Consider the following 21,707-nt stretch of genomic DNA (forward strand, 5'->3'; position numbering starts at 1 on the left):
TCAATTTATGACACATTATTTGTAACAGCACACACAGCACATATGACCAGCACAAATGAAGATAGTTCACATGATATTGCATTCAGATAGCTCAATTTGTGACATAAGTTCAGACAGCATTAGTGTGTGGCAATATAGGCCTACACACAACAAATGGTCCATATCAGACATCACACACATTTGAAATGGTTCACAGATGGCAGCAAATGGCTAGGAATTGGTCCATTACAAAAACATCAAACATCATAGCTCTCAGACACAGGAGTCATTACAAAACATTAACATAGTTCTAATATTAGTTAAATGGAGATGGCAGAACTTCAAAGCTTTGCAGACTCCCATGGTGGAAGAAGGAGTAGTGGCCCAGGTGTGGCTTTCTTTGGCTTCATCTTGACTGGTTCTTGAGCTGAAACGTTGACAACTGCTTTGCCACTATTCAACCTCACTGAAGCACTGGATGAAGCCTGTGAGTATGGTACAATTGCATGCAGGTCTACAGTTGTTGTACCACCTTCATTTGTGGGAACTTATGCTGTGGCTGTCACTTTCACCATCTGTGGTGCCTCCTGCATTTGTGCCTGCATGTACAAGAAAGAGTTAGCACCAAGTTTGTTTCTATTAATTGGAGCAGCAATGAATGGATTATGAAATATGTGCATACCTTTCTCTTAGAAGGAGCTGGTCTCACTGAGTGTATTGCAGAACTAGTGCTGGTACTCGTGATTGACTTTCTTTTCCTACCCTGTGTACAGTTTGACAGTACTAAACCCCCTGCTGGGCTGACTGCATTGGTCCCTGCTGGGCTGCCTGCAGGGTGAGAAACAGCTGTGCTAGGGCCCCCTGAACTATGTTTGTAACAAGTAGACTTGTTATGGCCAAACTGTTTGCATTGCCTACATCTGATTTTTGTGCCCATCTTTGACATTCTGGTTGCCTTTGGAGCTTCAGTGGGTTCCGTTCTCCTCTCAGTCCTTGGCCTGCCTAGCATTTTGATATATCCAGGTGCATTGAGAGGTTGTCTGTCATCATATGGCCAGTTGTTCATGCCCTCTAATGGTTCCAGGCAGTGGCTATAAGTTTTCTTGAATTCAGTCACTGAGTAGCAGTCACTAATGTATCCATCTAGTGAGTTTATCTTGAAGAAGATACATGAGATTGCATGAGGGCATGGGAGTCCTGACAACTGCCAATATCTATAGGAACACGCCATTTTGTCTAGTTGCACTGTGAACCTATTATCATGGTGCTTAACTTCATAGCTAGATGCACCATTGCATATGGCATGGCAAAAGGCTGACTTAGTGATATATGCATTCAATTTTTTAAGAATACCAGGGCAGATAGCAGTGTTCCATCTAGCTGAGGTAGTAATCTGATCATGGATCCTAACCATAACTTTCCTTCTAATTGTTTCAAGCATAGTAATGATAGGAAAAAACCTAGCTTCCAAGATCCACTTGTTGAATGACTCACACAAGTTATTGTCTACGGAGTCACAATTGGAGCCTAACCTGAACCATGCCCTGCTCCAGTGCTGGGGGTGAGTGTTCATGATTGCTTGAGCTCCAGGTGGTGTCAGTTGTGCTAGCTTTGCCCTTGCCAGGTTGAACAGCAAGATGCATGGAGCCTTGGCACATCTCTAGAATTTCTTCTGCAATATCTTCTCATTGAAATGCCTTTTCCAATTAGCATAGATGTGCCTTGCACAATTCCTATGCTCAGCTTCTGGAGCCCATTTCTCAACTGCATTAATAATACCCTATAAGAAAACAGTGAGAACATTAGCCCTATTGCAAATCATGCACTTTCAGTCCTACAAGATTGAAAAAATGCTTCTTGGGAATACCTTTTGTTGGTCTGATATGAAAACCCAGCCACTGCCATCACCCACTTTCAAGTCACCACACAGCAAGTCTAGAAACCAATCCCACTCTTCATTGTTCTCCTTGTGAACCACTGCCCATGCCACTGGATACATTTGATTATTAGCATCCCTTCCAATTGCACAAAGGAGCTCTCCATTTGTTGCTCCCTTGAAGAAGCAACCATCCAGTCCTATCACTTTCCTACAACCAGATATGAATCCTCTCTTACATGCATCTAGGCAGATGTAGATCCTTTTGAACACTGGTGGATCCATATCAACCTCTCTGTTAACTACCACTGTGCTTCCAGGATTTGACCTCAGCAACTCCTTCTGATAGTTGTACAACTTCTGGTACTGTCCCTTAGTTGCATCCATAGCTTTCTTCATCACAATTGACTTGGCTCTCTTCAACTTGCTTACAGAAACATTAGAAAACATCTCTTCCTGTATTGTAGCCTTCATGTGAGCTAATGGCCATGAGGGGTTTGCAATTATAAATTTGCCATACTTGTCAGCAATCCTAGTGGCAGTCACCAACTTGTTATCTCTTCTAGGAGGGCATGCATGGAAATTCTCAAAGGTGACAATCTGCCAACCATCACTTCTACTGTTATTGGACAACAGACATACCCAAGGACAGCTATGCCAGTCACATTTTGCCCTCACACTCTTAGGATCATCCTTCACAAAGTTTATCACCTTTCTCTCAGCCAAAGCATATGCTGTAATTGCTTTCTTAAACTGACTCTTGCAACTAAATTTCATTCCCAACTCAAATGTTGGATATCCAGGCTTCTTCTTGAACCTTGCATTATTGCTTCCTCTCACTCTTAACTCCCCATCAGAACCCTCTTCCACTGACTCTTCATCATCACTGTCAATATACTCAGTGTCATTGCCATCTCCTTCATTAGTACCAGCAGCCATATTTGCATTTGTCTTGTTCTCCTCAAAAGTCACATCATCCAAGCTAGCCACTTTGCCTGTCCTCAGCTTCTTCTTGAGATCTTTGTAATGTCTTTCTATAACTGCACCTTCCTCATCATTATCATCTGAAGAGCAATCATCACCAGGCAGATAATCACTATCACCTTCTAAATCTTCCTCATTGCTAGCTGGTGATTCATCATCACAGCCATGTGGTGATTCTTTTGCTTTGTAAACCACCATTGCTGGATTAGGTATCTAAACTAGAAGCAACCTCTCATTAGTTTGGACATCTTCTTCATTCCCATTCACTGCATCAGCTTCTGCATTCACATTCACTGCCTCTACTTCTTCAGAGTCTTCATCACCACCTTCTTCTGCCATCTCAAGTTCATAATCACTGCCAGCATCTCTTCCTCTGAGATATCAATCACAATTGGCTCTTCTGCATAAATCTCAGCCACACCAACTTCAACAATACAGTCTGACATATATTGACAAACCTTGTCATCCAACAACACACGTAGACCTGAATCTAGATCTTTGCCTGGAAAAAGCCAGTGTAGAATGGTTCCTTTCTTAACTTTGCAGTGTTTACGCAAAGCTGCAATTAACTCAGAAAGTGACACCCTATCCCGACTGATGTAAGACATGGCCTCTCTTCCACCATAGTAGTTGTTCTGCCTCCCTGACCTAATAAACTCGCCTTTGAAATGAAACCTTACTGCTAAAGTACCAAGCACGTCCATGATTGCAGATGTGTTAACCTACATGCAAATCTCAATAAATTAAAACTTTGCCCCTAACCCCAGTACGGCCAATCCAGATTCCAACACACTTTATATGATTCAAGCACAAAAAAAATCCACTTGAGCTACCGCTCCTACTAGCCAACCTAAAAAATTATTCAAACACACCCACCCCGAGACCACAAAAAAATCTACCGGCATTATAAAATCAAAACAAATCGAATGGAAGCATTCAGACAAGGGAAAGAGGACGAACCACGGTCACACATTCAACCCAGGTGAACCCTCTTGCCGCGCTTCTCGTCCGGCCAGCCGTGCCGCGCCGCGCTCCGCAGCCGCAACCGTGCTCCGCCGCGCTCCGCACCAGCCGTCGCCGTGCTCCACACCAGCCGCCGCCGCACCTCGCGTCGCCTTGGCCGTCGCCTGCTGGTCTAGGGTTTTGGTCAAAGGGGTGAAATGGGGATAGAGAGAGAGATGCGAGCCGCGCGCCAATAATTTTACCGTCCAGGCTGACTCAGCTCGGCCTAGTTCATACATACAATACACTGACATGTGGGTCCCACACACTGAGTCAGCTCGTCAACTGGGTCAATGACGCCACGTCGGATGAAACCGCCTGCTAAACCGCTTAGGGAGGTCATTTGCTCTAGTTTTAAGAGATGAAGGAGGCGTTATACCTGGTTTTACGGTTGGGGGATGTTATTCACACAAGGGCAAGAGATGAGGGAGGCAAAATGGACTTATTCCTTTTGAGGCTGAGCTGAGGCCCATGGGCTGTCGTCAGATGGTGAGAGCCCATCACGCCCTTCGTCATCTCAAAAAAAAAAAAATCTGAGCCGAAACTATCTGTCCCTTATGAAGAGGTTAAATTCAAATGATATTGGAAATTTGGAATCATCATGTTTACATTTTGATTTGGCTACGTAACTGAATTTCATGGAACTGGAAATATATTTTTTTTAAAGTTTGACTAGGTTTATAGAAAAATATAGTAGTACTTTTAACACAAAACAAGCATATTATCAAAATATATTCAGTATTAAATTTAATGAAACTAATTTGATATTTCAGATTTTGTTATTTTTTTCTATAAACTTAATCAACCTTAACAAAGTTTCACTAAAAAATCAAACAACTAATAATATGACTCATCTCAGTCTTTAGAAATCAGTAGTATTTGGTTCGATACCAGCTCAATAGGATAAAAATCCAGAAGCGGACATGCTCTATATCACATCAATCCGAGCACTGCTTTGTGGTAGCATTGCTCTTTGTGTTGGGTTAAAAAAATCACGAATTTCTGCTCGGGCGCAGGTCTTCAGAATTGTTTTTTTTAAGGACTCACACGAGACGATACGAAGTTCTATTGATAGAGTAGAAAAAAAATAAGATTACAACTTTAGAAGGTCGTAACTGGGAAAATGGAAAAAATATACCACTACCCACACACCGACAACACCAATACACAGGTCCAGGAGAAGGCTAGCATCGAACCGGCCGCCGCTAAGCGTGGCCGACCGCCGTAGGCCAACAAAGGAACACAAACAAGAACGCCCAATAAACGCCCTTACAACCAACACAAAGCCCAACTCTATCCTAGAGCGTGCTTGCACTAATCGTTTGGGTAGTTTCGGCAAGAGGATACCTAAACGACGTCTCTAAGGAGAGAAGCGACGGAAAACCACCGCCGCCGTCCGTCAGGGACTCAAAAGAGCCAAGACTGGGCTTTCGCCCTGCAACCACCCTTGAGGGATGAGACGGCACGACAACGTCCTCAGGAGGGGGAATGAACCATCGTTGTCGGTCTGGCCAAGGACGGGCTGGGTTTTCCCGCCGCTCATCACTTGCGAGTTCACGGCTGATGCACCGATGCTCCACCACCGCTCAACCTCTGCCGACATGTGGGACCACTGCACTGGCACCCCCCGCCAGCTAGCCTTCGTGTGCCGAAGACCGCGCCACACCCACCGGCAGCTCCTCCTCACACCGTGGTCACCTCCTTTACCGCCGGCCGCGCCTCATCGCGCCGCGCCGGCCTCCTCCACCACCGGACACGCTTCTCACGCCAGTCTGGCCTCCCGCCATTGGCTGCGCCTCTCGCGCCAAGCTGGCCTCCTCGCTACCGGCCGCGCCTCTCGCGCCTGCCGGCATCCACTGCCATCAGCTGCGCCTCTCTGCGCCAAGCCGGCCTCCGACCCCTCCTCCAAAGGCTGCTATGCCGGCTAGGTGCGGTTGTCTGCCACGCCCTCGGCTAGCCGTCCAAGACCGCCATGCCTCCTCGGACCACGGTGACGGTTGCCACCAACGTAGCCGCCGCTGCCCTTCAATCCCCGCCGCCATCTCGCCACTCTCCCGCACCTGCTCGTCCTCGACGAGCTCCGACGGCACAAGACGTAGACGGCCCACCGTGGTAGCCCGCGCCGCCGTCGCGTGAACTCCTCGCCACCACTGCCGCGACCGCCGGGGGTCCAAAACTCCTCGAGGCACTGGATCCATCGCCGGCGCGGCCAGGTTCGCCTCATCGATGCCATCCCTCGCCACCCCCGCCGCCAGACACCGCCGCTGGCTGCATCCCCTCGCCGTCCCCGCCGCCGTCGCCATCCCCGCCGCCGTCGCCATCCCCGCCACTAAACGCCACTGCCGGCCGCTATCCTGCCAAATCCAGACGTGGATCTGGCGGTTTCCTCCACCGCTGCCAACGCCTCGAACGCCGCTGCCACTGCCACCAGACACCGCTGTTGCACCGCTCAGCCCCGCCGCCAGATCCGCCCAGGCGACATGGATCTGGGCGGTTCCGCCGCCCGAGCAGGCCCCCCTTCCATGCCCCAGCGCGAGGACGAAGCCCCGCCACCACCGTTCTTGTGGCCGTGCTCAGGCAGCGGCGATGCAGAGGAGGAAGGGGAGACAAGCCCCGGGGAGGCGACGCCCGTGGGGGAGGGGCGATACGAGAGGCCGTTTTTATCTCTCGTGGTTTTCAGAATTGTTTGACAACAGAATACCGTTCCCAACCCGTTCGTCCTTTCTTTTTCTCGATTAGTTCTTAAAAGCTGCTGAAAATAGGTAAAACCTTAAAACGACAAGAAGTTTTACTACAAAATTGAATTTTAATTTTTCTTTTGAAAATAAAACTAGGTTGGTTCCGTCAAAAAGGGGTCTGGTAAAACACGTACCCAATTTTTTTCATGCTCCACCTCAATGGACACGTCCAATTTCCTCATATTTACCGGGCGGTTTCTTGGTGTGAGCCATAAAGAGTCAATAGAAAATCACAAATACCAAGCGGTTTTGATCGGTTCTATGTACCTGATCGGGTGCCATTTGGATTTGAATGTTAGAAGAAAGAAATAATCAACGACAACACACGTACTTCTTTCGTTCCATAAAAAGATAAACCTAGTATATGCTGTGACGCATCTTAGTACTACGAAATTAGATATGTTTTTTCATATTCATGTTACTAGATGTGTCATATTATATTTCATATTGATTTTTTATGGAATGGATGAGCTATGTAGAAGAAATAGACCAGGAGGTCCGCCTCATAGGGACATTGGTGACAGTTTCGTCAGACTTGGAAAGTTGGAAACATTCTTTACTTACTTAATTAAATTAAATAAACTGACGTGTCAAATTATACTCCTGATCAGCACATTGTCTCAGACTTGAACCACCTAGCATGGAACACAAGATATAGATGGAGTCCTATATGAGTGACAGTTCAAAAATTGACATCAAATTTAATTTGGACTTACTTTGGTGCGTTCGTTTCTCCGATAAGAGTTGGATGAAATTTTGGATACTCGTGGCATGTTTTTCAAACTGCTTAACGGTGTGTTTCGTGTGGAAACTTTCTATATGAAAGTTGCTCTAAAATATCGGATTAATCCATTTTTCAAGTTTGTAATAATCAGACATTGTTACTACATCGTTTTATGTGAAACATTTAATTTTTATCTTCGTCTTCATATTCAAGAGATTCAACAAAATGTGTTCTACAATGTTCCCAAATGAACAAAATTTTCTTCCAGAAGTACGGCTGAAAGTAATTATGGCAGCCATCTGTGGGGAATGTCCAGGAATCGAGCACACTGATTTATACTAGAATCTGATCTAGCATGCACACTATGAATATAAAGTAGAGATCTCTATTGTCTTTATAGACCAGTGGAAATGAAATTACTCCCTCTATTTTATATTATAAAACTTTTTAGCATTACCCACATTTATATATATGTTAATGAATATAGACACATAAATATAAACAAAGTTAGAAAGTTTTATAATATGAAACGGAGGAAGCAATTCTTATCATAAGCTCCAAGCTCCACACACAACATTATAGAGCAATGTAGGGCTTCCTTTGAACCGCAATAATATGGCTAGGTAAAGCTTGGCCACCTTTTTATCGAGGTTTCTTTGAAATTATTTTTTAATTTACCATATTTTTCTCTACATTTAAGACCATATTTTTTAATGAGCCGAGCCAAAATAAAAACAACAGTCATTCAACATTAAATAATATGTATTTTAAAAGAAAAAAACTAGATCCATCTTATACTCCCTCTATCCATAATTATAGGAAATTATGGTCCTTGGGTTTGTCCAAAATTATGGAGGATTTTGGTTATCCCGAGAGGATCAGTACAACAACCATCAGCAATCCCACTCCCACCCCTTCCCATCTGAAAAGACACACAGAGAAAATCGCGTGTACTATTAGTACTAATCCCCGATCCTATCATAAAATCAACTTCAAAATTAAGTTTGAAAATTCAAATTTTAGCTTTGGCTTTGCCTTTTTAGGGCAACCGATGGAGTTCACACTTTTTTCTCTTTCTTAATTAGTGCTAAAAGGGAATAATCCCTTATATAATCCTAGTCCAGAGGGAGTAACAATTTTCTACATAGCTAAAGGAACTTTTTTTTTAACTTCCCCCTAGCCAAAGGTCAATTTAGAATCTTAGATTTTTTAGATTCTAGCTTCTGATCATGTTCTGAATTAAACTGTATGGGAGCTCTCCAAAACACAACCTTTGCCTAACCATGGTACTAGCAAAATCATACATCTTAATAATGTGTTTTTCTATTCCAACATTACTGTAAGTCTATAATCATGCATTCCAAAGAAGCCCTTAATTAACCCATTATTCCAACAATCAAGTTGTGTGTGCACTGCACCACAAAGCAGCGACCAGAGAGAGATTTCCAGGAAATACACCATATATGCATCCCATAGTATATGTTCCAAACAATCAACTGATCAAAACTGACTGGCTTTACAAAGTATATTCTGTAGAAAATAAAAACAGACAATTCCCAAGGACAATTCATGTATCTCAAACCTCAGAATTGAGCACCCTGGTTTAGAATGAACAAGTATCATTCATCCAGTTTTTAGGAGTCGATCAGGAATTGAGCATTCGGTTTGTCTATAAAAGATTGCAATATCTCCTGTGAACTCTCAAGTTCCATTCAAACACTGTTTTGTTGTTTGGGCCCAGGTGGCAACAAATATAGGGATTGAGCTTCTAGCATCTCGCAGACATGAAGATCGAGCGTGATTTCCACATGACGAATGGGGATGATGAGTTCAGCTATGCCAAGAACTCTATGATGCAGGTTTGTACCAACTGACTCTACCTTTTGTTTCTCCATTATGTTATAATTGTGTGCTTATTAATTGCCGTTTCATTTTTTGAAAGGAATTAATTGCCGTTTCATTACAAACTAAACATGATTTTCTGCGTAAATTGTCAAATGCAATTATCATCTTCCACAACGTAGATTGCATGCATGTAATCAGTAATATAGAGCATATAAAAATTTTCCACACTATTGCTGTTTGCTATATAACTAGATGATGCCATGCATTCTGTTGCGAAATGCATGCATGAATCATTGTATGCTAAATATTATAGAAATAATGAATAGATATATGTTAAAATATTATGAAAATAATATGTGAATTATGATTTTTCATGCAGATGCATGTTGACCTCTGGAATATAATAAATTGTAGATGATGGTGTCATGTTGCATCAGGTTTAAGATACTCTACAATAATAATTACTAATGGTAATGATATGGCATATTTGTATGTTGTGCTTTAGAATATAATAATTGTTAGTGGGTACTATGTTATTATTGACACTAGTTTGGATTAACTATAGAGTCATGAGCCAAATATACAGTCCCACCACACTTTGGATTGTCATGGGCCTAGTTACACCAGAGTGGGCACATGGCAAATGGAGTAATTGTTTCACCACAATTTTTTCCCTTTTTCCCCTCATATCTATGCAGAGAAAAGCTATTCTAGCTGCCAAGCCAACAGTCAAGGAAGCCATAAGCAAAGTGTGCACAGATCTTCATCCTCAATCGATGGTCATTTCTGACCTAGGTTGCTCCTTCGGTGCAAACACACTCCTTTTTGTCTCCGATGCAATCACCACAATAGGCGAAAACCCTAACAACACTATCGGGGAGAGACCGAAGGAGATCCAATTCTTTCTCAATGACCTACCTGGCAATGATTTCAATAATATCTTTCAATCACTGGAGCAGTTTGAGCAGTCGACAACAAAAAATTGCACTTCTAGAGGGTTGCAACCTCCTCCACACTATGTCGTAGGTCTGCCAGGCTCCTTCTACACCAGACTCTTTCCTTGTAACAACGTCCATCTCTTCCATTCCTCCATGAGCCTCATGTGGCTCTCTCAGGTAAATTATCTTAATATATGACTCATTGCATAAACTTAATTTAGATTCCTAAGTTCCTCTTTGGGGCTTTGAGATCACCAACCACATTGGTCGTTTGGACAGGACCCCGAGAACCTTGATGGCATCATGAATGAAGCGAACATTCACATAGGGTTGACTACACCGCCACTGGTGACAAAGCTCTACCAAAATCAGTTCAAGAAGGACTTCTCACGGTTCCTAAAAATGCGGTGCAAAGAGATTGTGCCTGGAGGTCGGATGGTGCTGACGATGCTAGGGAGGAATAGCACAGATGTATTCAGTGCAGGAGGGACGACCATGGCATTCGAGTTGCTTTCACAAGGGCTGCAAACTCTAGTTGCAGAGGTATAATTTAGATGACATGAGTACCATATTATTGTTTACATCATGAGATATTCTTTGATAGAAAAATTAATCACTAGGTTTACCAGCTCCCACTTCAAAAACAAAAAAGCACTATAAATACATGCTCTAAAGATCGATTGAGCTGCGTTTTGGCACTTATCAAATTATTTCGTGAAATTACCTAGCATGTAAAGCATGTTAAAATATGCATCTCTACTGGCAAGAAATTATTAAAAGTATGAACATTGGGAAAGACAAATGGATGGCCATACGGGGCTTCAAGATTTAAAATACATGAATTGGCTCCCTTTTTAAAAATTTTTTCAACTTGTGGGTAATAATTTGACTCATAGCCATACCTAGCAATAGAAGAACTCAAATTCAACATTATTTTACTATCCCATTACAACATACCTATCTAACTAGTTATATGTTTGGATGGTACATGTACCTATCTAACTAGAACTGTACAGTTCTAGAATCAAAATCTTAAAAAGAATGTTTAAATTTTAGTTAATAAACATCATACACCCAATTTAATACTTGAAGCGTGGTCACCATAGTCCACCAGTTAATTTTTCAAAGATAGGTGCTCTTTTAAGACAAAACAAAGATTTTTTTTCTTATTTTCTCCATCGCAAAATATAGTTACTTCTAGCGTTCAAATTTTATCCCAAGATATAGGTACTATTCTACCTAGTCACTCATCTCAAGCTATCACAACTATCCATCAATTAATTTCATCTCTTTCGTTGATAAAAAATAATCGTCGTCTTTTCTACTACTATTAGAAATAGTAGCATGAACAATCTTTATATGTTTTTGACTTATTGGGCAATTATCTACCAATATTTTAATGGGGTTTTCGGGCAAAAAAAAGTATTTAAATGGGGGCAAGTCTCAGTTTGACTACCAATATTTAAGGTGTTAATAGAAAACTAGAAATCGGTGCTTTTGCTTGGCACAACTTCGCAGACAGTGAAAATTAAAAGAAGACGATGTACGTGTAAAAACATGTGTGTACTACAGAAAAAAATACATGTTTTTGTTTTCAAATAAAGCTAACTGGTTATAACTAATTTTGCTTTATCCAAATATATATTAGGCTTTACTGGCAGAATGCCTTTTAATTGATTTAATTTTCCGCATCAGGACTGTGTTGAGAAGGAGAAGCTGGACTCCTTCAACTTGCCATTGTACTGCCCTTCGGTTGATGAGCTAAAGGAGCTAGTGTGGCAGAATGAGCTGCTTGACATCACCGACATCCGGCTCTTCGAGATTAACGGGAACCCCAATGGCGGCTCAGATCAGTCAGCAGAGGATGCTGCTGCTGCACCTGTCATCATCCATGGTGCCGCCGCCGCTGAGGCCGCCGGCAAGACCATCTCTACGAGCCTGAGGGCGGTGAAGGAGCCCCTGATCGCGAGTCATTTCGGAGAGTCCATACTTGACAAGCTCTTCGCGGTGTTTGCTCGCTATTTTACCAACTGTATTGAGAGTGAGGTTGAGAAGAGCCCTGTGCCAGTCATCACATTGTCCTTGCAGCCAAAACACTAAATTGTTATATAAGCTAAGGCTGTGTTCTGCACTGCATGATGGGAACCCATCCCTCCTACACGCAAAACCAAAGTGGTCTTTTAATACGTGATTAATTAAGAATTAGCTATTTTTTTAAAAAAGGATCAATATGATTTTTTAAAAACAACTTTCATATAGAGTTTTTTTTTTAAAAAAGCATACTGTTTAGTAGTTTGGAAAGCGTGTGCGCGGAAAATAAAAGTGGTGGGTTGAGAAGATGAAGAGCCGAACTCAGCCTAATGGTAGTCGACTGCGAACATTTGTGCTCTCCCTACAGTTGTTTCAACTATATACATCCTCGTGAGTAACTTTTTTTAAGCAAACATTGCTCATTGTGTATTAGCTAGGTGAGTGAGTACAAGTTAATGTAATATATACTCCTTTAGAAGGCTTGCGGTGGTAGACTCACTACCATCACTGTTTTTTAATTTTATAAATCGGCCCATGATATTATCTAATATTATAAAATGATCCAATATTTTGTTTAAATAAGTGGCACTAACCTATTTGATTAAAAAAATATATTTTGCTATTATATATTATATAGACTTGCGCAACGCACTCCTGGTTATTTCGAGCGCCTCAGTCAGCCCCAACCCACGTGTCCCACACCAAATGATTCTACCTACCTAACGGTAGAGATGAAATCGTAGCGGATACGGACGAAATATTCTCATACCATATTCGTTTCCAGCCTATGCTATCGTTGCCGGTGGAAACGGAGAAGCCGGTTTGCTGACAGCTCAAAGGCCAATGCAGTTTCAAGGACGGGCCAGTCGTGCGCCTCCTACGTTTTTTGGTGCGCTAGATCGGCCTGGTGCTACGCAGGACAAGTGACAGGTGGGACTGTGACCGGAGATGAACGGTGGATGGGGTTGATCCAGACGGTGGCCGATATCGAGGTCGCCGCCGCCAGGAACCGTCCCCCTGCCCCATCACCTCACCGCCTCTAGTATTGGCGTGGTTCCCAGCGGCGGAAGCGACATGCCGCGGAGGAGGTGGCACTGGTGGAAGGCTTCCTGACGGATCCATCCTCCTCACCCACGCTGGCATCGAATCTGGGCATCTGGCGGTTATGATCCCACCATCACCAGATCTGGTGTCCCCGCTACTCCCCGGCATCCTGGGAACCGTTCCTGTCTCTCGCTCCCCCCAAGCATCGTCCTCCTTGCCAAGGATGGGCGTCCTCCTCCCCTAAACTCATCCCGGGCAGGGCGCCTGGTGTGAGGCTAGCAGACGGCCGGAGCTCAGCCATGGAGAGAGAGACGTGAGTGGCCAATGGAAGGCAGAGCAAATGGTGGCGGCACGCCGACGGTCTGATGGGTTCCACAGAGACCTCCATCTCCATGTCACCGACTCTGGTGACCTCAAGGCTCAAGCATCCCCTACACCGGATCGAGTGGCTACGTACAAACCTCACCGCCGCGCTCCCTGTAGCGAGCATCAGTGGCTTATCCCTGCCTGCACGGTCACCGCTAGGCCTCCACCTCCGACCCATATCAGCTGTCACCTGGATCCACCCTCGACCACGTTGCTCCCACCAGCAGCACAACACCACCACCCACTAGAGAAAAGATTTTCCTGGACGCCGAGCGCTTTTGTTTTCTGGCGGGCCATAACTGGAACCGCATGGAAAAATAAGGGGATCGGCACCAGGCTGTCACCCGTACGGGAAAATGCATTTTCCCGGACGTCTTAATTCGACCGCAGTGGATAATCCTCACTATCCCATGCGGGTGACTTAAGAGGACCGCATGGGAAAATCGATTTTTGCGTGTAGGACCGCACGGAAAAATACTCCCCCTCTTTTTCCTCCCACCCATTTCAAATTTTTCACGCACACTCTCTCTCTTCCTTTTTCCTTTTTATTCTCTCTCCCCGTTTACTCGCCTCCCTTCTCTATGCCTCTTTTCCCTCCTACCCACCCCTCTCTCTCCTCTCTCTCTGCCTCTTTCCTCTCCTCTCCTCCCCTCCCCATCGATCAAGCGCCGCCGCCGCCGACGGCTGCTGGCGGAGGCGCGGCGGCGGCTCCGCGAGCGAACGAGCTGCGGCGGGCGCGATGACGACGATGACGAGGCGGTGTCGCCCGCTCCGCGTGCATGCGCAGCAGGCGCAGACAGCGGCAGGGCCCCGCGCGGCTCAGTGGCGGGCGCGACGATGATGACGTGCGTATCCGGGAGCGGCGAGCTCGGGCGGCGGTGGCAGGCGTGACAACAACGACGACGAGGCGGCACTGCTGGCTCGACGTGCACGCGCAGCGGGCACGGACGGTGGTGGGCGGGACGATGATGACGTGCGGATCCGCGAGTGGTGAGCTCGGGCGGCGGAGGGCACCGGTAGGCATTTCTACGGTTAGGGTTAGGCTTTTTTTATTTTTTTGATTTTTTTTTTGGTTTTTTTTGTTGCGTGCGAGCGGTATAATTTAACTGCATGGGATAATCGATTATCCCGTGCGGTCCACTTAACCCGACCGCACGGGAAGATTATTATCCTGTGCGGTTGGGGCGCCCGTACGGAAAAAAATATTGATTTTTCCAGACCCATGGGTGCAGACGGGCAAAAACCTCCGCACGGAAAAATCATTTTTATAGTAGTGACCTCCTCCTGCGCCTCCTCCCGCACTCCATTGATCCGCCCAGTGGCAGATCCAGAAAATCGATTCATTGGTGTCATAACATGTCTATCAGTATTATAGTATGCTAGTTATGCTTAAATAATGATGTTATAACATATGGATAAGAAGTTTCACTATAGTTTTTTTTGCCAAAAGTCGTTGGTGTCGTTTGACACCGACCCTTCTACTATAGATCCGCCCCTCATCCGCTGCCGATGCATGTTACGTTGCTCGAGATACGGTGGTTGTTAGTTGTTTGGTCAATCCGGAAAAATAGTATCGTGGTGGAAGGAATGGATGGGTTGTTGGATTGATACGGTATAGTATAAGGGACTGTCTATATGGGATTCGCATGATTTTTTAGTCTTTCATCAAGCAGTGTTTCACCAAGTAGATAAAAAATGTTTCACCAAGTAGATCGAAAATGTTTCAATCTTTTAAAAAAGCTGGAACACAATCAAATCACCCCATGAAACATTTTGCTACAACATATGAAAACAACGGTTCTGAATGTTTCACCAAATAGAGCAAAAATGTTTCACCAAGTAGATTGAAAATGTTTCAATCTTTTAGAAAGCTGAAACACCGTAAATGTTTCACCAAGTAGATAAAAAATGTTTCAATCTTTTAGAAAGTTGAAACACCGTAAATGTTTCACCATGTAGATCACAATTAAATCACCTCGTGAAACATTTTGCTACAACGTATAAAACAACGGTTCTAATATATTGAAACATGAATGATTTAGCTATCAAAAATCATGCGACAGCTATTTAGCATTCCCGTTGTATAAAAACATGGAATGGCTTGGGTAAAAATATTATCCTAATCAGACTAAGGAGGAGGGGCGGTTGTGCGTGGGAATGTGGGATTGATGTGTGAGGCGCGTCTTTTTCTAATCCGAGCGCTGGCTGCTGAATAGTACTTCTAATAAAAACATGCAATATCTGCAACTAGAGATGTACATCCCGATACCATCAAGCTGGCTAAAATCAGTAAAAATCAAACGAAATTTCTCAAAATTTTGAATTTATGTTGAACTTTTTGAACAAACTTGGCCAATTTGGGTTTGAACTGGTTTCGTCAGTTATGTGAACTTGTTCAAGTACAAATCTGGATATGAATTTTAATTTCAAGAGAATAATATAACGCCTAACATAGCGAAGTGAGTGTAGCTCAACTGGTTAGGTTAGGTTTGCTTGTGTGGAACCAATCCACTCAGCAGGTTCAAGTCCTAAACTTGACAAGGGTGCTCGTATTTACGGCTAATTAGTTTTTTCAGTGACAAGCAACATATCCATCGATAGCGAAGCACGCATGGTCACTGTATGGTGTAGCATAAAGTCAAGCTTAGAAATTGCACCATTCTTTACTTAGGCTGTGTTTAGTTCGTGTGCCAAAATTATTTTAAGTATACGGACACACATTTAAAGTATTAAACGTAGACTAATAACAAAAGAAATTACAGATTCCGCCTACAAACTACGAGACGAATCTATTAAACCTAATTAATCCGTCATTAGTAAATGTTTACTGTAGCACCACATTGTCAAATCATGGCGTAATTAGGCTCAAAAGATTCGTCTCGCGATTTACATGCAAACTGTACAATTGGTTTTTTTTTCCACATTCAATGCTCCATGTATATGTCCAAATATTTGATGTGACGGAAAAGTTGAAAGTTTGAATTAAAAAGTTTCAATCTAAACACGGCCTTAAATGGAATAATCTGACATGTCAAAATCCTCTCCTCGGGACGTTATCAAAATTTAAACGGAATACTCTGTACAAGTGCACAGTCTATTGGGCAATAGAGACATTAGAGTAGGAGATATAGATGGCGTCTCTATCTGTACTCCGTACAAGTGGACAATCCAATCAGAGGCTGGGTTCGATGCATGGCAGGTAAGTTGTTGCGTTGATCAAAATATAGATGGCGGTTTTATTTGTACTCTGTAGAAGTGGACAGTTTGTTGGGTAATAGAGACTTTACAATAGAAGATATAGATGGCGTCTCTATCTGTACTATGTACAAGTGGACAGTCTATTGGGCAATAGTGACTTTAGAGTTTAGAGTGGTGTTTTCTTCGGTGGTACTCCCTTCGTTTCACAATGTAAGATTTTCTAGTATTACCCACATTCATATAGTTGCTAATGAATCTAGACATTATTATATATATAGATTTATTAGCATCTATAAATATAAATATAGACAATACTAGAAAATCTTACATTGTGAAACGGAGGAAGTAGTATTTAATCATTCTCTCCGTTCCGTTGCATCTTACTTGACACCAGATATGTTGATGTATAAACTTTGACAGCTCATCTTTTTTTTAAAAAAAATCTTTACAAATATTTAGAACGATGTCGTATTATCAAAATATATACTACGGAGTAATATGCATGATAATATAACTTGCATCCTTTACAACATTACAAATAATTTAAAAGATTTGTTAGTCAAAAGTAAAATTACACTGGTCATTGGTGTTAAGTATAAAAGACTAGATGGACATGTTCATTCGTATCTTATGAACTTTTTATTGTTATATATGACGTGCCCATGCAAAAAAAAGAAAAGAAAAAAAAAGTTGGTGTTGACCATGCCATATTAAAGGGAATATAGTCCATGCCATATTAAAGGGAATATTGCAAAGGTTTTAGAGAACTTTAGTTCATCTAAATCATACTTAAAATGAATTTTCTATGAATATCAGAGTTTGAAATTCCTAAAATATCACGTGTGTCAACGGGTGGTACCCCGCCTACGGTATTTGGATAGTATGGGGATCGTTGGTACCAGGGTATATGCGAGATTGAGTTAAAAGAGATGGAGACAAGTATTTTTATACAGGTTCGGACCTCTTATCTGACAGCTAATAGCCCCACTCTTGTTTGCCGAAGCTGGCGTTGCTCTTATTAATCATAATCACACCAATACAATATTTGAGATAACCCATCTAGCTGTCGTCGACTTGGCGGCATGGATAACCAACTCGTAGTCGACGGCAGGGTAGTCTTCCTCCTCGAATATGATCTCGTCGAGATCAGAGATAGAGCTAGATCCCTCTTGCCGACCTCCATAGGTGCCGGATGGGGTATGTCTAGGCTAATCTCTGATGTCGATATTTAGCGGCGTATTACCTTGTGTGTATGTTGTGCCTTGTGGCTTGTCCCCTCTCCTCCTAGGGGGGCTTGTATTTATACCTATAGATATCCCATTGTCCAAGTAGAACTAGGGAGATCAATATGGATACAATCCGTGTAGTCTTTGTCGTTTCCATATAGAACTCTATTTGTCCTTCCTTATCCGGAACTCCTTTTATATACGAGGTATGATTCCGTATAAGACTTGGTATATGCTGGGCCCTACCGAGCTTAATCGATTACTATTGGGTATTGGTATCCATAACCCTGATAATGTGCAAAATTACCCTATGTCCTGAGAGCCTGTAATGACTATTTCGGCCTGAAAAGTGATCTCAAATAAAAAAAAACTTTTATAGATCTCATCAAGAGCTACAATTTTAATATAAAATTTATAATCATTTGACTTTTCTTTAAATCCAGAACATATTGCTTCAATTTTGAAGGACAGTGTAAAAAAACATTTTTACATGTATTTTATTTAAGAGAACCACCTATAAAAGTCACCACATTTTTTACAGACTGGTTCTTAAGAAACAGCCTTTAAAATTCATGGTTTTCACTGGTGGCTACTTAGAAAAACCGCCTGTAAGTTTGTGAGTATTGCTTACATAGTGCCAATATCTCATGGCCTGAGAATTTTGTATTTGATATAATCCCGTACTAATTGGATTATATCAAATACAATATTAAGCACCTTGATTTAGAATGAATAAATATCAGCCATATATTTTTATTTTCTTGTTTGAAATATCGGACGTGCATATCCGGTTTCCCTATAAAAGGAATAAATAATCTCTTGTGAGCTCTCATACGCCACACATATAACACTGCTGTTGTCTAGCTAGGCAGATAGCAACACATACAGGGAATTAAGCTTCTAGCCAAAGCATCTTGCAGCCATGAAGATCGAGCGAGATTTCCACATGATGAAAGGGGACAGTGAGTTCAGTTATGCCAAGAATTCAAGGATCCAAGTATGTACCAACTCTCTTACCTTTCTTCCATTCAAGTTCTTGAAATTAATTGTTGCTTCAATATAAATTATAAATATGCTGCCCTGTGAAAATTGTGAATTGTAAATTCTATCTCGAGCACTACTGTAGATTGCATGTTCTCAGTAATATAGAGCATAGAGGAAATAACCTCTAACATTATTTGTTCATGTGTAAATACTAAACGGGACTTTGAATTACTAGTCATGTACCAAATCCACAGGCCTACCGAAGTTGTACATCACAAGTGGAGTATTTGTTTGACCATAATTTTTATATTTTTCATGTATGTCTAGAAAAGAGTTGTTCTTGCTGCCAAACCAATAGTTGTGAAAGCTGTACGGGAAGTGTGCATAGATCTTCATCCTCAATCAATGGTCATTGCTGACCTTGGCTGCTCCTTCGGTGCAAACACACTCCTCTTCATCTCTGAGGTGATCACCACAATATGTGAGGACTATAACAACACCATCAGGGAGAGCCCCATGGAGGTCCAGTTCTTCCTCAATGACCTACCAAGCAATGACTTTAACCACATCTTCCAATCACTAGAGCAGTTCGAGCAGTTGATAACGCAAGATTGCGCTTGCAAAGGGTTACAACCTCCCCCGCACTTTGTCGCAGGCCTGCCAGGTTCCTTCTACACTAGACTCTTCCCTTGTAATAGCATCCATCTCTTCCATTCCTCCATGAGTGTCACGTGGCTCTCTCAGGTGATGCTTATTTATTTATGTCTCATTGCATAAACTAGCTAGCTTAATTAGGATCCTAAGTTATTGAATTTTTGGGCTTTGCGCTCACCTAAAACGTTGGTTGTTTGGAAAGGTTCCTGAGCAGCTTGATGGCAGCATGAATGAGGGGAACATTCACATAGGAGCGACTACACCACCATCCGTGGCAAAGCTCTACCAAAATCAGTTTGAGAAAGACTTCTCACGGTTCCTCCAGATGAGATGCATGGAGATTGTGCCCGGAGGCCGGATGGTGCTGACGGTTGCTGGGAGGAAGAGCAAAGATGTGTTCAATGCAGGAGGGACGACCACGATATTTGATTTGCTTTCACAAGGGCTACGTATTCTTGTTGCTGAAGTATAATGTACATGACATGAGTATACCACATTATAGTTTAAACCATAATGATATCCTCGATAGAAAAAGTAATTAATTTCCTTGTTTGCCTACTCCCATATTATAAAAAAAGTGCTATAGATACTTATTCTAAAGTTTGAATAGAGCAAAGATGTGTTCAATGCAGGAGGGACGACCACGATATTTGATTTGCTTTCACAAGGGCTACGTATTCTTGTTGCTGAGGTATAATGTACATGACATGAGTATACCACATTATAGTTTAAACCATAATGATATCCTCGATAGAAAAAGTAATTAATTTCCTTGTTTACCTACTCCCATATTATAAAAAAGTGCTATAGATACTTATTCTAAAGTTTGAATTGTACTTTGGTACTTAACAAAATTTTAGTTAAAATACCTAGCATGTGAATCATGTTAAAATATTCTTGTGAACACACACGAGAAATGCTTAAAAGTATGAACATATATATGGGAAAGAAAAACACTTTTTGTTTCAAGTAAAGTTGACCATTTAATATTTGTTACTCTTTATACTTGTGCATTGTACTACTGCTAATACAAATAGTAGCAGTAACAATCTGATCCAGTTTGGAAGGGTTTCAATTCATTGGACAATTATATACCCTGTTGGTTTTACTCTAAAAATAGGACATTTTGCTTGTCACGGCTTTGGAACGTTTGACAATGTAAAGGAAACGTGCAAAATTATGAACATATACATGTGTGCCGTGGAAAACTAATATATTTTTTGTCAAATGAAGCTACCTAGTTAAATGTTTTTGTTTGTCCAAATAGTATATACTGGTCTTAAACTAATTACATGTACATTTTTTTAGTTTGAAGGACAATAAAATCCAACAATGTTGATATAGTCAAACACTCATACATGGAAAATATATTCTCTTAATTATTGTTTAATTAATTTGCATTTGCATACACAGGGTCGTGTTGCCAAGGAGAAGCTGGACTCTTTCAACATTCCAGTGTACTGCCCTTCAGCTGATGAGCTGACGCAGCTGGTGCAGCAGTGCGAGCTGCTTGACATAAGTGACATTCAACTCTTCGAGATGGATGAGAACCGCATGCATGACTCGGAGCAAGCAGAGGGCATCACCCCCACTCACACAGCGGGACAGAGCATGTCTGCAACTCTAAGGGCGGCGACAGAGTCCCTGATAGCAAGCCATTTTGGGGAGGACATACTCGAGGAGATCTTCACGGTGTTTGCACATAATGTCACTAGTTATATTGAGAGTGAGGTTGAGAAAAGTGGCATCACCATCATCACACTGTACTTGCAGGCAAAACACTAGCTAGATAATGGTACTATACGGTAGAGTGTCAACAATATATCCTGGCAGAGAAACATAAAGTTTAAATATAAGGTGATTTTATAGAGTAAAGTGCGCTCATGGTATGCCAGCTTGGCTAGTTCGGTGAAAGTTAATGCAAGAAATTGAAAATAATGTGGTGTGATATGATGCAAGATGGTGGGTTCTTTGGTGTTAGGAGAATATGTGCATCTAATTCTCCCCGAAGCTCACAACTTCTCCTACAAGATTATGTTAAGCAAATGATAACATCAGTATCTCCAATAACAAATAGAGATACACTTCGATAAAAAAAAACAACTAGAGATGCACTTC

The 21,707-nt window shown here is 42.3% G+C and overlaps 3 protein-coding genes across 3 annotated transcripts; 2 read left to right on the top strand and 1 right to left on the bottom strand.

The window, feature by feature from the left end:
* Positions 1-320: 320 nt before the first annotated feature.
* Positions 321-3,037, bottom strand: LOC127755657 (uncharacterized). The gene is made up of 6 exons (XM_052281346.1): positions 1,847-3,037; positions 1,677-1,759; positions 1,512-1,595; positions 662-1,403; positions 546-578; positions 321-464 (listed from the first exon to the last, which is right to left on the bottom strand). The coding sequence occupies exons 1-6, from the start codon at positions 3,035-3,037 to the stop codon at positions 321-323; spliced, it is 2,277 nt and encodes a 758-aa protein (XP_052137306.1).
* Positions 3,038-9,087: 6,050 nt separating this feature from the next.
* Positions 9,088-12,186, top strand: LOC127753886 (anthranilate O-methyltransferase 1-like). The gene is made up of 4 exons (XM_052279335.1): positions 9,088-9,162; positions 9,847-10,263; positions 10,366-10,629; positions 11,782-12,186. Exons 1-4 carry the CDS (start codon positions 9,088-9,090, stop codon positions 12,184-12,186), a joined length of 1,161 nt encoding a protein of 386 aa, XP_052135295.1.
* Positions 12,187-18,770: 6,584 nt separating this feature from the next.
* LOC127753888 (anthranilate O-methyltransferase 1-like) lies at positions 18,771-21,464 on the top strand. Its single transcript, XM_052279337.1, has 4 exons — positions 18,771-18,948; positions 19,263-19,679; positions 19,792-20,055; positions 21,003-21,464. The coding sequence occupies exons 1-4, from the start codon at positions 18,874-18,876 to the stop codon at positions 21,372-21,374; spliced, it is 1,128 nt and encodes a 375-aa protein (XP_052135297.1). The 5' UTR covers positions 18,771-18,873; the 3' UTR covers positions 21,375-21,464.
* Positions 21,465-21,707: the final 243 nt, after the last annotated feature.

Source organism: Oryza glaberrima, chromosome 11 (assembly GCF_000147395.1).
Source record: "Oryza glaberrima chromosome 11, OglaRS2, whole genome shotgun sequence".
Taxonomy (NCBI): domain Eukaryota; kingdom Viridiplantae; phylum Streptophyta; class Magnoliopsida; order Poales; family Poaceae; genus Oryza; species Oryza glaberrima.